The sequence below is a fragment of the Ostrinia nubilalis genome, chromosome 24 (assembly GCF_963855985.1).
Source record: "Ostrinia nubilalis chromosome 24, ilOstNubi1.1, whole genome shotgun sequence".
Lineage (NCBI taxonomy): Eukaryota > Metazoa > Arthropoda > Insecta > Lepidoptera > Crambidae > Ostrinia > Ostrinia nubilalis.
In genome coordinates this window covers 11,794,067-11,812,514 of record NC_087111.1, presented here as the reverse complement: position 1 = coordinate 11,812,514, position 18,448 = coordinate 11,794,067, and the positions used below count along the sequence as shown (strand labels likewise).

The window sequence follows — 18,448 nt, the reverse complement described above, 5'->3', positions numbered from 1 at the left end:
TGGTTTATCTTGGTATTTATTATTGTCTATGGTAATGGTAGAGTTTTTGAAAGTCATGTGTGCAGTGGATGGTCCTGCGATGCGAAGGTAAGCTGGGGCGAGCGAAGATGCCATGCACACGCATTCTTTGCTGGAAAATAAAGTTTTAATGTAAAAGCGGTATAAAGTAACTTTTACCTTAAACTTTTACTCTGATTACATGTACCTTTTTAAAGGAGTTCAGAAAAAAAGTTGTGTTGTGGCTCCTTTATTCGCAAAACTTTATCGGAAACTTTAATGTTTCGAAAAGTATTCTTAAGATTATGACGCTGCAGCGTTGGCATTTTTTATCCCCTCTAAAAAACTTATTTTAAATTTTTAAATAAACAACTTGAAAAATCGAACTGCCTAAAGCGGGAATCGAACCACGAACTTTCGCTTGCCGGGCGACAGCTCTTCCAACTGAATTTTATAAGGAACTCTATTGTTTACGAATCGCCACCTAAGTTTATAACACCCATAAATAAATACAATCATATACATACCTTTCATACTTTTCGCTGCTCGAAAACAAATATTTTGGGTCCACTGTGAAACTCAGAAAGTTCTTGCTGACCACATTCACATACTTATCCGTCCCTATTTTCACACTGTACGTTTCCCCACTAACTACATCTAATGGGAGAACTACCCCCAAAAATATTAAAAGTAGGCGCGTTAGTCGGCCCATTTCGAAAACAATACTAAACGGAGTAATTGACTTACTCTTTGTATTTATTTTATTTCATGGGATGACTTTGAATCGTGTGGCGGTTAAAGTATTAATTAGTATTTATTATGTTGTAGGTTGTTGGTCTGATAAACTTATAAAAGACAAGTACTGAAATTAAGCTTGTTGTTAGGCCTTGGGTTTATTGATCTGTACGGCTAGCACGAAAAACTTTCGAGTTCAAATCGTTTGCGTATTCGAATCGCCATCAAAAGATTTAGTACGAAAACTACAACAGCGCCTTTGTGAATGTGTCGCAAAGTGAACTTAGTATGAGAAATTGTTGCACGAAACTTATTTTGAGAATCAAAATTGTCACGTTATCGTTTAAATCGAAGGTTGAGTATCGAATTTTGTCGAATACGCAAACAATTCGAAGGCGAAAGTTGTTCATGCTAGGGGTACTGTGTTAGTTAGGGTGGGTTAAAAAAATACATAATCTAAATTTTATATTTTTTCTAGTAAAAAGGTGTCTTTATTTGAATGTCATAAATCCTGACTCCAAAGTATTGAATATAATAATTTTGTAACAATCAATTAATCGATTAAGGCACCACGTAACATCTTAACTAGCCATTTTTGAATAAACTTAGTTATTATTAAACTTGAAAGTGACTGTAACATGAAATCCGCTGATCTAAAATCTCGAGTAAGCAAATTGGGACGCGTTTTGCAGCTCCGCATTTTTCATTGTATTGTTTTATTTCTATCTTGCTGTTTACTCGTTGTTTGTGCATTGTATCACGTAGTGAAAAGGCATGCCGATTGTATAAATTTTTCATATAACGCACATGAAAATATGTTTATGAAGTAGGTACCTTTCTTTGTAATCTCTGTTTCTTTGTAACAAATAACTGGAGAATGGTAAGGGTTCAATCATATGAATGAGGGGCGTCGAAAAGATCAACATGTTATAAAGCATTCTCTACCAGTTTTTCGTGCTAAAAGAAAAAAAATAGTAAATCAAATTTATTTCTTAAGCAAGAACATGAGTGTGTTTATCATTATTATTGGTTCCATTTGCCTATTCAGTCATCAACATCATTCCACAATAAATGTAAAATTATTAACCAGATGAAAACTGAATGCGTTATCGCCTTGTCTGGAACATAATTATAAAAAAAAACTTTGACACATGGTGCAACTGACATTAGTGACAGTAAAATGACACCTAATTTATGACATTAGTCATCAAATGGATCAGATTATTTTATTTATCTTGAACATTTTCGCAAAATGTTACGTTATCAATAAACATTGATTAAATATCAATGTTGCTACCTAATCGCCTGTTCGTTTAACACGATGCCCGTGAGTGAATTGCCGAGTGACGCCTGTAGTCGCGCCTTACAAAGTAGTGGAATCCTTTTGTGTTTACTAAAGTGAATTTCTATGTTATTTTACTGTGAAAATGGATAGTTCCAGTGAGAATAGCGATAAAAAGAACGATGGGCCCGGTAACAAGAAGGAGATACCGTCTAATCTTCAGAAAATATGTTTAGTTTGCGGTGATAAGGCGCTAGGGTACAACTTTAACGCGATATCTTGTGAGAGTTGCAAAGCGTTTTTTCGACGCAATGCATTAGCTAGTAAGGAGTTCAAGTGTCCGTTCACGAACAACTGTGAGATTACTGTGGTAACACGTAGGTTTTGTCAAAAATGTCGGCTGGAAAAATGTTTAGCGATAGGGATGGTGAAGGAGTTCATAATGTCAGAAGAGGACAAAGCAGAGAAGCGGAGAAAAATAGAAGAAAACCGCGCGAAAAAACGTCATCATAATTCCCCTGAAGACACTGTTTCTAGCTCCAAAATAACGAAGCGGGATGATGAAATTACTAACACGTACATACCGCCACCTCAGGAACAAATAGTTCAGTATGATGTTCTGAATAGTACGACGTGTAGTCCGAGCAGTACGGTTCAGTCACCGTTGAGCAATGACTTGGAGTCATCGTTACATTCTCCGCCGATGTATTACGCTCCTCCGAGTGTGCAGAGTAGCGACGTGTACCCTATGAAGGTCAATCCTATTGAGGAGAAGACGATCATCAATAGATCATTATACGAGCACCGGTTGCAGCAAGAATCGTACAATATGTATGATACAATGGACAATAGTAATAGTTTATATGCTGAACTCCCAAAACAAAATAGTATAAGGTTTGTACATTATCTTAAAAATATTTTGTTAGTTTAAGCATCTTTTTAGTAGTATCATATCCAAAACCTTTAATCGGTTAAAAAACCTGTAAAACAAAATCATCTCTACTATATTTTCAGAGAAACTTTACAAATTGTTCTTCCTAAAAATTGTTCTTCCTAAAGAGGTATTTTGTAACTTCCATTATCCTTTTGGAGACTGGATAGATTTCTGCATCTATTTAAACAAAAATCTTAATAAAACTTGTTGATAAAATTATAATCAAATCAATTAAAGTTAGCACTGTTTTTCTCTTTCTCTCCAAAGTAAAAAAAAATGCCATCTAATAATGTTCAATATTTTTATCAACAAGATACTACACTAATCAAGGTTATTTAATGTTTTCTTAAATCACATAGTGAGTCACAATAAACATGTAATAAGTTGGTCAAGGGCAAGTTGAAATAAAATTGCTTCCTATACTATTTTTATCTCAATGTAAAATTAGTTTTATAGGTACCTACCTTAAACAGATTTTTTCAAAGTTATTATAATTTCTTAGCATTAAAAGTAGCATCTTAAACTAAATCCTTACTAATATTATAAATGCGACAGTAACTCTCTCTGTCTGTGTCGCTTTCACGCCTAAAACATTGAACCGATTTTTATGAAATTTTTAATATACACTCGACAGCAAATAAATCGCACCACCCGCGACGCGAGCTTTAAAGATTTTCTTTTGACACAATAATGGTGCCCCAACAATATTGGTGTTATTTGAAAGCCCAATAAATATCCTTAAAGAAAAACACATTTAATTTCTTAATAAATGATTAACGTATACCATAAATGTGACTTGAAAAAAGACCTCACTTTGGGCTCACCTCTGGGATCAATTAGACCAAATTTTATGGTTATAAAACCAAATAATGATCACACGTGTCCTCTTTAACAGATGGATAGCGATTAATCCCAACTTAACAATCGTAATCGCAATCTTGTATACCCATTCTTATAAGATACACCATACAAGAATGCATGGTAAAATCAGTGAACTGCTCCTGAATCGAATGTACCTACTACTACTATTTCTATTTATTTATATTAACCGGCAGACAGTGGTGACTGAGTTTGTTGCGGCGCTTCTTCTCAGCACTTGCCAAATGTTGGTCTCGAAGCGCTGGTAGGGTAAAAAGATTATGAGACATGTAGAGGCTCCTTAAGAGCAAAATGACGATTTGTAAGAACTATTTATTAGTCCAAACAAATAAAGAAATTTTGACTTTGACTTTGACTTTGAACAGTTTTATAGCCATAAAAGTTGGCTCAAGCGTAACATCTATTTTTTGAAGAAGTGACTCTGGATCCTTCTAAAGAAACATTTTTGGGGTAAAAACCTTTCCTATAATGAAATGAAGTTTAGAACTAGGCTTTTGAATGGTACCAATATTGGTGTGAAGTGGGGATGCATACGTTTGAAAGTGCTTGTCGCGGGTGGTGCGATTTGTTTGCTGTCGAGTGTAGTTTGAGTCCCGAGAAAGGACATAGTATAGTTTTTATCCCGGTTTTTGAAACAAGGACACGCGCGATAAATTTTTCTGTGACAGACAAAATTCCACGCGGGCGAAGCCGCGGGCGGAAAGCTAGTTATAAATAAATAGGGACCCACCTAGGGTTGCCAACCGTACTATAATATATAGTATTGTACTATATTTCGGGTCTGCGTACTATATACTGTTGAAAAAATATATAGTACGCAAAAATACTATATTTTCAACACCGACAAATCTAACAAACAAATCCTTCATATAAAAAAAATAAGAACGCGCCTTTAAAGTAACTTTTAACTGTTAAGATGGCTAAGTCATATAACCTTTTGCGCACGTACCATTTCCTTTGATGAGGTCCGTGAACATACCCGATAGGCGATAGCGTGTATCCGAACGCTTGCGTAACGAACTTCATCATTTCAGCCATAGGACGTCCACTGCTGAACATAGGCCTCCCCCAATGTTTTCCATGTTGATCGATTGGTAGCGGCCTGCGTCCAGCGCTTCCCTGCTACCTTTACGATGTCGTCGGTCCACCTTGTAGGTGGACGTCCCACGCTGCGTTTTCCGGTACGCGGCCTCCATTCCAGAACCTTTCCGCCCCATCGCACGTAACGAACTGGTCAATGTCAAATTGACAACGTAAATTTTATCGTCGTCAAACGATATTTTGGTCTGCTTTATTATCGGCAGAATCGTTTTCAACTAGATGTTGTTATTTCTTTTGAAAAGTTGAAATCTTATATAAATTAGGTATGGAAAGTGGTAGTGATAACGAAAGTGCGTCAAATTCTATTGCGCCGCTAACGCCGACTAAAAAACGAAAAATACCAAAAAGACTCCAAATAAAATAAACCGGAGTGGGAAAGAGAGTATGACTGGATTACTGAAGATCCCCAAAATATACAGTGTGAGTCACGATAAAGTGCACATATGAAAATATGTGAAACTAGACCTATTTTTTTCGAGAAAAAAGAGGTCAAAAAATTTTTGAGATTTTTTAAAAAAAATTATAAAAAAAATTTTCTTCCAATTACTTCTCGTAAAGAAAACGTAATAACTTTTAAACTAAGATGTATATCCTGATAAAATAAAAACAATAATAATGCTAAATAACAGGCGATACTAATAAAATACATAAAATACCCAGAAAATGCCAACAAATAATAAAAAAATATACATTTTGAAAAAAATTCTGCTTTTAAATTCGTGTTTTTTTGGTTATTTGATCAATTTCTCCAAAAAAGCCCCTATAACAGGTGGTTTTTATTGCTTTGTATTATTCTCTATCGTATTACTTTTGTAAAACTAAAAATTGCATGTCTCTATCCTTATCACAACATATTATGTCAATTTTAAAATCGGCGCTAGAACAACGTAAAAAAGATATTTTTTTTGGTTACAAAACAAAAAAAATGTTGCAATCATTAGAAGCAAAATCCCCCCCACAGAAAGTTATGGAATTCAAAAGATTTTTTTGCTATCCCAACTAATATTATAAATGCGAAAGTAACTCTGTCTGTCTGTCTGTCTGTCTGTCTGTCTGTCTGTTACGCTTTCCCGCTTAAACCTCGCAACCGATTTTGATGAAATTTGGCATAGAGATAGTTTGAGTCCCGGGAAAGAACATAGGATAGTTTTTATCCCGGTTTTTGAAACAGGGACGCGCGCGATAAAGTTTTTCTGTGACAGACAAAATTCCACGCGGGTGAAGCCGCGGGCGGAAAGCTAGTTTCTTGATAAATGTTTAGACTCCAACTAATATTATAAATGCGAAAGTAACTCTGTCTGTCTGTCTGTCTGTCTGTCTGTCTGTCTGTTACGCTTTCCCGCTTAAACCTCGCAACCGATTTTGATGAAATTTGGCATAGAGATAGTTTGAGTCCCGGGAAAGAACATAGGATAGTTTTTATCCCGGTTTTTGAAACAGGGACGCGCGCGATAAAGTTTTTCTGTGACAGACAAAATTCCACGCGGGCGAAGCCGCGGGCGGAAAGCTAGTTTCTTGATAAATGTTTAGACTATCTTAATAATAGATTAATCTTAATAAATTAAATTTAAAAAAGGAGGTTTCATTTAATGACTGTGAGACAATATTAGAAGTTCTAAATTTACAAGAAAAATTGAGTATCAAAATGGACGACCTATACTCTGAAATAACGATATTGGATGAAATCTTTGCTAAATTAAAAGACTGTAGTGACTTTACTGACAAAACTACAGGCCAAAAATGGCAGCATATTTAAAAAAAATACTGAAAATGACTTACCAAATTTATTTGAAGTAATTTCATTCCTGCTCTCTATTCCCGCCACTTCGGCATTTACAGAAAGGATATTTTCGGTTATGAATTCGAAGTGGCGAGAAGAAAGAAACAGAAGTAGTGTATCATTAATAAAAAAATGAGCTTTTGATTTATATTAATTTAAAAATTTAATGTGACAAAGCATATGACACTTTTATTTTAAACAAAAAACTGTTACACAGCGCAAGAACTGCAAAAAAATATAGTTTTTATAAAAATAAATAATTAAAAAATTTATATTTGTCTATTTTTTTGTTTTTCCCATAAAATACTATTTTTTTTATAAATGTACTATATTTTTTTCCACCTTATTTTGGAAAATACTATATTTCGCTGATGAAATGTTGGCAACCCTAGACCCACCCCTGCTTCGCACAGGTACAATACTTTAAAAAAAACCTTCCTCTTGAATTACTCTATCTTTAAAAAAACCGCATCAAAATCGGTTGTGTAGTTTTAAAGATCTAACCGTACATAGGGACACACAGAAAAGCGACTTTTTTTTATAATATTATTATGTAGTGATGAACAAATTAAACTGCCTAATGCACCAGTTAATTTTTTTCAATTTACCTATAGATTAAAGACTTACTGTATTTAGCCTTGATAAGAGCTGGTCCATGACGCGTTTTATCAGAACGCGCGACTGCATGTCGACAAAATGTAGGTATGAACCTCGTATCTCAATATCGCGTGATTCGAAACGCGCGAGTAAAAACGCGTCATCTGGACCAGCTTAAACGGGACTATTCCCACCTCTCGTTCCCACTGCAACTCCTGTGTAGCCAGGATCTACAGCTTGACCACCAATAAAGCCTAACAAGTGAAGTTAAAGTTTGTCCTTTAGAAAGTTAAACTGTCATTGGACCTGCAGCTAAATAATCAGAAGAACAAAAAAATAGTTCGAAGTTAAAGAATCGACTTCTCTCCAGTGCAAAGAGGATGACAGGAAACAAAACAAAGGTTGAAACAGAGTAAATACAAATGAGTAGGTCATCTTCATAGGAACACACGGGCGCGGTTTGTATTCGGCGCACCTCACCGCTAATCACCGCTAAATTTTGTCAGTGTGTGCGTGCGCGCCGCATACGTGTTGGCGCGCTCACATACAAATCGCGCTCGGTGCGTTTCTATGAAGATGACCCACTCATTTGTATTTACTCTGGTTGAAAGGTGTAAGATGACAAGCACATGTTTACATCTATAAATACAGCTCATCACTCATACAACAATAATATTTTACAAACAATGTTCCAGGTCAATATTAACCAACGGCGACACGATGACGTACACTGAGCCGAAGCCGCAGCACGTTTGTGAGGAGATACCGTCCACCAGCACCAACCCCGACGTCAATAAGGCCCGGGACATACTGCAGGATGTTGAGAGGTATACCACTTTAAATTGGACTGCCTAATTTAGGCTAGGCGTTGACCATCGATTTTTAGTTGGACGATAGTTGGACCCGATTCTAATTTGTATGAAGAATCAGCCGATACCAAATCGGTGTAATGTGCGCGCTTTCATACATCTCCATACTGATTAACAGCCCGACCCAACTATCGGCCAACTAAAAGTCGATGGTCTGCGCCTAGGCTTAAACAACTACATATTGTTACCTATGTTCCACGAATAAACGCTTTTGATTTGATTTGATTTGGAATTGTAAAAAATCCTTCCAAATTAAAGAGATGGTTGGTGTATAGTCATTGTAACCTTAAGTAGAGTCTCCAAAACCACATAACTACATAAGTCATTGGTTCCCAAAGTGGGGGGCGCGGGAAACCTGCGACCGCTGAGAGAATGCATTCCAGACTGCGATACGACCAATAAATAATCTTGACTGGAGGAGAGGTTGGTTGGTCGAAATTTGGGGCGCGTCTCAAATAAGTTTGGGAACCAATGACATAAGTAATTAACTTTTAAGCATCACAAGAAACTCAAGATAACGGTTAGCCTCTTCTGGGATGAGCGATGCACTTAGCTAGCCATATATTTAAACTTATCTGTCTCAGAGTTGATAGCAAGTCTAATCAACACAATATTTGGGGTGTGCCATAAAGACCACTTTAAACTTGACCTAGATACCCTACAAAACAATAAGCTAACTGTTAGTAAAATATTGTCATTTTGAAGTCATCATTATTATTTGGTCTTTGTCATCATCATAGTGTCATAGTCGTCATCGCGAGCTTATAGCAGTGATTAATACGCCTCGCCTGATACGTGCCATATTGCCCTGTCTTCAGCTTAACGCATCTAGCTTCTGCCGGCGCCCTTTCCCAATTAGCCTCTCCACTTAGCTCAGTGGTTCTTAACCGGTAGGAGGCATTCCAAGTGGTCCACGAAGACATCGTAATAAACAAGTGACGTGACGTGATGAGTCGAGTCAACACAACGTAAACGGCGCAAAGTGGCGAGAAATCGACCTCCCCTTTCATAGGATTTTGGAAAAAAAAGTGGTCCCTGACAAGACAGAAATTTAGTAGAATGGTCCCTCGTGACTTAAAGGTTAAGAACCACTGACCTAGCTAAAGGGTGTCCTAAACCTTTGGTCCTTTACTATAATAGTCATTTTAATCATCTTAACTAATTCTCCACAGAATAGAACCCAACTCAATGGAGTCGATCCTATGCGAAGCCATCAAGCTGGAGTTCGAGGCCTATACATCTGTGAACCCTTGCGGCTCTTCGCGGGAACTGAATGAGGTAATAGAGATCAGGGATGTTATGGATATCCGTAACCGTAACCGAAACTTTCGGATATCCGAAATAAAAAAATATCCGAAACCATAACCGTAACCGATTCAAAAGTTTCGGATAGTTTCGGATGTAGGCAGTTATTTTTTTTTATATAACTGTACCTTATGTGTTCCTTTTCTTTCTATTTCTTTTTATGTGGTGTACAATAAAGAGTATTTATTATTATTATTATTATAGCATTATTTATGTAAAGCCATAACAGCCTGATTTACCTTTATAATGCCATCTAGTATCAATTTTAATTTTTTTATTACTCTTTATTCCATGTTAAGTGTGCGGCCATAAATGAGCCGTGTTGGACAACTTTCGGATATCCGAAATAAAAAAATATCCGTAACCGTAACTGAAACCGGTATAATATTATTCCTATATCCGCAACCGTATCCATAACCGAAAATATATATCCATAACATGCCTAATAGATATCAGCCTGCTATTAGACAAAATCCTTCCAAATCAAAGAGATGCTCGGTATAATTTCTTGTCATTACAACCTAAAGTACGGCCAACGAGAAGTGATACCAAATGTAAACAAACCCAATGTCATGGTCATTTGGAATAGTAGGGGTGGGTTGCACCACCTATCTTTAACGGTAACTATGACGATAACCGGTGCTTTTTGTATAGATTTTGACAAATTATTGACGTTTGTCAAAGTTAAAGTAAGATGGTGCAACCCAGCCTAAGGGTTTGACTTTGACATAATATTTTGGGGGGAGAACGAGACATTACGACTAATACACAAGATGGGAAGAGACAGAATAGATTGTCAGTTCGACAGTCGAATCGACCTTTTGTATCGCTGCTAGTTGGCCGTACTTTAAAGTAGATTTTCCAAAACCTCATAATTAGGCCTTAGCCTAAGTAATATTTTAAGTTAAGGCTCTTCCCGGGAACTGAATGAGGTAACAGACTGCTATTAGTAATTGACCACAGAGGTTTATCTGAAGGAAAAACTAAATAAGTGACAATACAATAATGACTATATTTGAATGAATCATTTGATTATTTTTAAACACAAAACATACATATTATTTATTTAATGGTTGTTAATTAAGGTATTGACTAAATATTAATTGGAATTGAATATTGGATGATATTTTGTGAGCAGAGACAATTCAGTGTCATGATATTATTTACTTGGGAATGAAATAGAGAATTAAAAATAGTCATAGAATAAGATTTCATTAAAGATAGCAATGGTATTTCTTCAACACCCGGGCTAGATATGATGCGCGCCATAGTAAAATCTTATCAGCTATTTTAGACGACAAATGGATGGGCTTATCGTGCAAAATCGATAAAATCCTTGATAAAAGTTTATCGTGACGCGCATCCTAGGCCTAAAGCAAGCAAAGTCAATCAACCAGCTAATCCCAGTATTATTAATATTCTTCCAGGTAGAGCGAGCGAAGCTGAATGAACTGTTGGTCGCAAATAAAGCGTTACACGCGCCTATAGAAGACGATATCTCGCAGCTCATTGGAGATACGGCGAGCACAGCAGGGTTGAAGGTACTACCTAGCTACGAGACTACATTTTGTTGGAATCCTCCACTTCTCCCCCTATCTCAGACCCAGTTTCCTGGTTCGATTCCTAGTGACGGTGGGATCTCCTCCCACAGTGAATCATTGGTCGCGGAAAATATTTAAATGCGCGCTGCGCTGAATAGTTCGTTATGAAATCCTCAATCCTCTTTGTCCAGCAAGGGACATAGACATAGTTGAAATGAAGTAATTGAATTATTAATTTATTGTCTTCCAATCTAGAAATCATTGGGGTCAGGCCTATGTTCAGTAGTGAACGTCCGTCCTGTGGTTGAAACAATCATGATGAGCGTCAGTGTGGAAAATTAATCAATTTAATGAATGAGGGTTTTTGCAAATGAAAGATCCGCTAGATGGCGAGACGTGGATGTGGGGTCTGACTGCTGCGTGATTGGTGGATTTTGACATATCTGTCAATGTCATGTCGAAAATAACCAATCATGCAGCATTTGGACCTCGCGTCTACGTATTGCCATCTGGTGGATTTTTCATACGCGAAAACCCTCATTAGCGTGAAATGGTACGCACGCAGTGAGTGAGTCCGTATTAACACATTGTAACATAATTATCTGTATTTATTGTTATGGAAGCAATAAACTTATTGCCTCCTACTAGGTGGACCGACGATCTGGTAAAGGTCGCGGGAAGAGCCTGGATGCGGGCAGCGCAGGACCGTTCATTGTGGAAAACCTTGGGGGAGGCCTTTGTCCAGCAGTGGACGTCATTTGGCTGAAACAAACAAACAAACAAACTTATTGAGTATTGAGGCTGGTATATGAAAGATAAGAAAGGTTGACGGAGTGACGAAACGGGACGAACACAAAGTCAGATGCACTGTGTAATATTTTAGAAGAGTTTTTAAAGAACTAAACTCTATCGATCCCACTTATGTTGTTTTCCCAGGAGGGCGACGGCAAACACGACCCTCGGCTGATCACGATCGTGAACCTGACGGCGGTGGCCATCCGCCGCGTCATCAAGCTGGCCAAGAAGATCAACGCCTTCAAGAACATGTGCGAGGAAGACCAGGTAACATACACGCCTGGTTAAGATGTTCCTATATACGTACATTCTAGCCCTGTAGAATAGGACCAGAAAGAAAGAAACATGATGGAACATGGCTCAAATACAATCAGAGGTGAAATTGTGTAAAGCAATCTTTATCATTTGACAGTTCATAACGTACGATTATTCTGTCAAACGCTTTGTTTAACTGACTTTATTGTACGTTATGAACTGTCAAATGATTACGATTGCTTTACACAATTCCACCTCTGGTACAGTCAAAATCAAATAGTTCGTAAATAAAATAATTTATTTCTTAGAAAGTGGCAACAAAATATTAAATACAAACAGTATCCAAAGTAGCCAAAAAGTTCGCCCCACGTCTTGATTAGAATTTGAATAAGGTTGTGTTATCAACTTTTTGGCCACTTTAGCTGAAACGGGACTATTCCCACCTCTCGTTCCCACCGCTGCAACTCCTGTGTAGCCAGGATCTACAGCTTGACCGCCAATGAAGGTCAAGTTTGACCAACCATGCCCACTTAAAAAACTAATCTTTTCAGGTTGCTCTTCTGAAAGGCGGATGCATAGAAGTGATGATATTAATTAGTACAATGACGTATTACTACGACGGCCAAAGAAATCAGTGGAAGGTAAGCATTTATTTCTGTTCCACATCTACTTAATATCATAAACATGATAGTTTTTTATCCCTTTGTGCAGAATCTACTATATTACTGTAGCTATACTACTCGTTATGAGGAAATTAACCAAAATTCGTAACCAACATTGCAATTTGCACTCGCGATCATTTCAAAGTTCAAATTCCTAAAAATGAATGTCTCGACACGACCGAAGCTAGCCGAGAATGTAGTCTGTTATGATAGTGGCGCCCTCCAGTTAATGTTAAACTTGTAAACTTAACGGCTGGTGAGGCACCCGCTGGAAACCAGGGGCACGCGTGTCTCGATTTATACTGAGCGGGCGTCTTTTTCACAGGAAAATACTTTTCCCTGTTTTTTTTTCTCTATGTTCAATATTATTTATGTTATTTTCATGTCAAATAAAGTGTTTTTCTATTTCTACTTCCCCAGATCCCCCAAGTCCAAGACCAGTTCGGCTGCATTCGCACAGACGTTCTGAAACTGGCCACCGGCAACATCTACCGCTCGTACGAGTCGTTCATTCGCTCGTTCGATCCGCAGTGGCGCGCCGACGAGCACGTCACGCTAATTATGTCCGCCATTGTATTGTTCACGCCGGACCGACCCAAGATTGTTCATAGAGACGTGGTCAAGCTGGAACAGGTGAGATATATAGGCTTTTGGGACTACTGTGATCATGTCTGCCATCGTGCTGTTTACGCCGGATAGACCCAAGATTGTGCATAGAGACGTGGTCAAGCTGGAACAGGTCAGTTGTCATTCTCCGCCATTGTACTGTTTACGCTAGACGTCCAAAATTCTTTATAAAGACGTGGTCAAGCTCGAACAGGTGAGATATAGGCTCTTAGGAGTTGGGACCGCTGATCATGTCCGCCATTGTACTGTTCACGCCGGATAGACCCAAGATCGTGCATAGGGACGTGGTCAAGCTGGAACAGGTCAGTTGTAGCATATAGGACACTGATCATGTTCGCCATTTATAGCAGGACACTGATCATGTTCGCCATTTATAGCAGGACACTGATCATGTTCGCCATTTATAACAGGACACTGATCACATTCGCCATTGTCTGATCACTCTAAAATGCCCCAAGATAGTGCACAGAGACGTGGTCAATCTAAAATAGGTCAGTTGTGGTCATTCATCAATAGCTCAGAACACTGATCGTGACCGGCAACATCTACCGTTCCTACGAGTCGTTCATCCGCTCGTTCGATCCGCAGTGGCGCGCTGACGAGCACGTCACGCTGATTATGTCCGCCATTGTATTGTTCACGCCGGATAGACCCAAGATTGTTCATAGAGACGTGGTCAAGCTGGAACAGGTCAGTTGTAGCATATAGCATCATGTTCGCCATTGTAGCAGGACACTGATCATGTTTGCCGTTTATAGCAGGACACTGTTCACATTCGCCATTGTCTGATCACTCTAAAATGGCCCAAGATAGTGCACAGAGACGTGGTCAAGCTAGAACAGGTCAGTTGTAAAGCCTGGTCCGTGAGCACGTAGAATCCCGTCCAATGACCCCAAGCTACCCATCCCTATCGCTCGCGCGTAATTATGTTGCTGTCGCGACTGTGCGACGGGCGCCCGCAGTGAGTGTGCGAGCGCGACAGCAACATAATTACGCGCGGGCGATAGGGATGGGTAGCTTGGGGTCATTGGACGGGATTCTACGTGCTCACGGACCAGGCTTTAGCATATAGGACACTCATCATGTTCGCCGTTTGTAGCAGGAAACTGATGATCTGATCATGTTCGCCATTTAAAGCAGGACACTGATCACATTTGCCACTGTTCTGATCACTCTAAAATGGCCCAAGATAGCGCACAGAGACGTGGTCAAGCTAGAACAGGTCAGTTGTGGTCATACATCAATGGCTCAGAACACTGATCGTGACCGGCAACATCTATCGTTCCTACGAGTCGTTCATTCGCTCGTTCGATCCGCAGTGGCGCGCCGACGAGCACGTCACGCTAATTATGTCCGCCATTGTATTGTTCACGCCGGACCGGCCTAAGATTGTTCATAGAGACGTCGTGAAGTTGGAGCAGGTCAGTTGTCATTGTCCGCTATTGTACTGTTTACGCTAGACTGGTCCAAGATCTTTCTATATCTATATCTATATACAGGGTGTTAGGTAAATGGGTATATGAGCCGACACTAGCCCATGTTAACATGGGCATATAAACGGTATGGTGAAGTCAGAAATTTGATATCGTTATTTTAATTTTTTAAATTTTCAGACAAAATAAATTTTATAAAATCCGATTTGTATGAAAATTAAAATAACTTAACTTCACCATACCATTTATATGCCCATGTTAACATGGGCTAGTGTCGGCTCATATACCCATTTACCTAACACCCTGTATATAAAAGAAAGTCGTGTTAGTTACTCCACTTATAACTCAAGAACGGCTGAACCGATTTAGCTGAAAATTGTCAGGGAGGTAGTTTAGAGCCAGGAGAAGGACATAGGATACTTTTTATCCCGTTCGAAATAAAAAAAGTCTGCTTATTTATTGCCATTAAGGCGGAACAAAGTTCGCCGGGTCAGCTAGTAGTATATAAAAGAAAGTCGTGTTAGTTACTCCACTTGTAACTCAAGAACGGCTGAACAGATTTAGCTGAAAATTGTTAGGGAGGTAGTTTAGAGCCAGGAGAAGGACATAGGATACTTTTTATCCCTTTCGAAATTAAAATAAAAGTCTGCTTATTTATTGCCATTAAGGCGGAACAAAGTTCGCCGGGTCAGCTGTCAAGCTGGAGCAGGTCAGTTGTAGGATATAGCATCATGTTCGCCATTTATAAAAGGACACTGATCACATTTGCCATTGTGTTGTTTTACGCTAGACCAGCCCAAGATTGTGCATAGAGACGTAGTCAAGCTGGAACAGGTCAGTTGTAGCATATAGGACACTGATCATGTTCGCCATTTATAGCAGAACACTGATCATGTTCGCCATTTAGAGCAGGACACTGATCATATTCGCCATTGTTCTGATCACTCTAAAATGGCCCAAGATAGTGCACAGAGACGTGGTCAAGCTAGAACAGGTCAGTTGTGGTCATACATCAATGGCTCAGAACACTGATCGTGACCGGCAACATCTATCGTTCCTACGAGTCGTTCATCCGCTCGTTCGATGCGCAGTGGCGCGCCGACGAGCACGTCACGCTGATTATGTCCGCCATTGTATTGTTCACGCCGGACCGGCCTAAGATTGTTCATAGGGACGTGGTCAAGCTGGAGCAGGCCAGTTGTAGCATATAGCAGGTGAGATATAGGCTCTTGGGACTACTGATCATGGTGGCCATTGCACTTTTTTACGCTAGACAGGCCCAAGATTGCGCATAAAGACGTGGTCAAGCTAGAACAGGTGAGATATAGTTGCTTGGAACTACTGATCATATTCGTCATTATACTGTTCAGGTCAGTACTTAGTACTAGTAGGCATATATCAGTCGCTTGGAACAATCTTACCGTCTTATGAAACTGATCACAAATGCCGTTGTACCATCGGCAACAGTGTTAACTATCCATTGTATGTCATGTCGTATCGTACTATCGCAATGAATCGCCGTTTGATGAGAGCAATGGCAAAAACGGAAATGGATAGTTAACCTATTCACGCCAAACGAATTAACAGACCCAGGATAGTTTTTGCAGTTGACATTGATGCTGACTACATTGATGTCGACCTTATTTATTACGAGTACTGCTCACGCTGATCATACTGATAATTCCCGCCATTCTGTGTACACTTTTACTAACTCAAAAAAATCTTTATTCCAGAATTCCTACTACTACCTCTTACGGCGGTACCTCGAAAGCGTATACCCGGGATGCGAAGCGAAGTCTACCTTCCTGAAGCTGATCCAAAAGATACTAGAACTCCGCAAACTGGCCGAGGAGGTCACGGGAGTGTATCTGGATGTCAACCCCATAGAACCCTTGCTGATGGAGATTTTCGACCTCAAACACCATGCCGCATGAGGTTGGAATGATTTTTGTAGTTGAGTATTGTTTGATGCCCCTGTATGACGCCATTTTGGATTAACAGTGTTGCCAGGTTCAAAAATGTATTTATAAAAATAGAGTAGGGTATCGCTTTAATTAGAATAAATTTTGTTTAGGCAGTTTTAGAAGCAAGTAGAATTATTTGCAGTGAATCAATAATAGAATATAAATCCAATGTCCAATTATTATCCAATATCCATATGTGTTAATTTTCATGGTCACTGTTATTATTCAACAATAGATTTATAACAAAAGCAATCCCATCAAAAACAATACTTGTCAAAAAAACCAAGTCTCGCAACTCAGTTGTTCTACGGTAAAAAGTTGTGAGATCCATGTAATACCAAGTCCAGGCCAGGAAATCTTTAACGTTTTACATAAATTATTGACTTGGCCATCGCACTAAATAATTTAATTTACACGTGTTTTCATGCGATGGCCAAGTCAATATATTTATGTAAAACGTTAAAGATTTCCTGGCCTGGACTTGGTATTACATGGATCTCACAACTTTTTACCGTAGAACAACTGAGTTGCGAGACTTGGTTTTTTTGACAAGTATTGTTTTTGATGGGATCTCATTTCTTTTTGTATTTTGTAGACAGCAGTTATGTATCTAGAAAACTGGACCGAAATTGAAAAATTTTACTCGACTTGGCGGTTGCACTACCGTGCCCCCAAATATCATTTCTTTTTGTATTTTGTAGACAGCAGTTATGTATCTAGAAAACTGGACCGAAATTGAAAAATTTTACTCGACTTGGCGGTTGCACTACCGTGCCCCCAAATATTTTAGTTTTTCCTTGATTCATACACCAAACACTACTTATATTCCAAATTTGAAGCTTCTAGGTCTGCTAGAAGTGCCTTAGAGTTTTGATGATCGGTGAGTCAGTCAGTCAGTGAGTGACAAAATTAAGTAACTTTGACCCGTTATAATTCTTAAACTACTGGTTCAAATTGAATGAAATTTTAAATATACCGTGTTTTTACAATGCCTGCATAGCTAATGAAAATTCAGCCTTCTAGTTTTATCCACAACGAAGTTACAGGCGGTCGAAAATGGCCTGAATTGCTTCGAGAAAAGGATGGTACGGCCGTGCCGCTTTTTTGCTCGACTTGGTGGGGGCACTGCCGTGCCCCCAGATCATGTGCCTTTTCTTGTAATTAAATGGTTAGTTTTAAGAGAAAACCAGGTTATTTTGATAAAATAATAAAAAATAAAACAATTTTTTGGACCTGACCACATGTTGCCAAGCAAAATGTTACAATTTAGATAAATAATCTGGCGTCATACGGTTAAATAGTAATAAATCATATCACAGGGTATTTGTACGTAGTGTGTACTACGTGATGCATGCTATACATAACGCAATAATGTACATAGACTAATAGATAAATACATTAGACATATTTTAGATAACAGCAGTAGCAAAAGGAGTTTGTATTATTAGAATACAGAGCCTTATTACAAAAAGTTAAACGTGCGTTGAACACCTGTTTAAATTGTTATTTAGTATGGACATTACATTTTAAACCAGTGTTCAACGCGCGTGTAACTTTTTTGTAATAAGGCCCAATGCGTTTTGTGGAAAGTCAACCTATTTGGTTAACATTTTTATACAATATCTTGGGGAATATACAACCGTGAACATCGATCTTATTAGCTGACGTATGTTTTGGAAGCTAGCGCCTTTT

The 18,448-nt window shown here is 38.6% G+C and overlaps 1 protein-coding gene across 1 annotated transcript; it reads left to right on the top strand.

Moving 5' to 3' along the window:
* Positions 1 to 1,941: 1,941 nt before the first annotated feature.
* On the top strand, positions 1,942 to 17,004 carry LOC135083940 (nuclear hormone receptor HR96). The gene is made up of 8 exons (XM_063978705.1): positions 1,942 to 2,908; positions 8,001 to 8,132; positions 9,347 to 9,452; positions 10,907 to 11,020; positions 11,957 to 12,082; positions 12,622 to 12,711; positions 13,153 to 13,365; positions 16,526 to 17,004. The coding sequence occupies exons 1-8, from the start codon at positions 2,160 to 2,162 to the stop codon at positions 16,724 to 16,726; spliced, it is 1,731 nt and encodes a 576-aa protein (XP_063834775.1). The 5' UTR covers positions 1,942 to 2,159; the 3' UTR covers positions 16,727 to 17,004.
* The last annotated feature ends 1,444 nt before the right edge of the window (positions 17,005 to 18,448 follow it).

What these genes read in the sequence shown, in the direction of transcription:
- LOC135083940 (XM_063978705.1), top strand. Translation starts at nt 2,160, where the DNA reads ATGGATAGTTCCAGTGAGAATAGCGATAAAAAGAACGATGGGCCCGGT. An exon ending in ATACTGCAGGATGTTGAGAG is followed by an intron (nt 8,133 to 9,346) that starts GTATACCACTTT and finishes AATTCTCCACAG; the next exon opens with AATAGAACCCAACTCAATGG. An exon ending in CTTCGCGGGAACTGAATGAG is followed by an intron (nt 9,453 to 10,906) that starts GTAATAGAGATC and finishes ATATTCTTCCAG; the next exon opens with GTAGAGCGAGCGAAGCTGAA.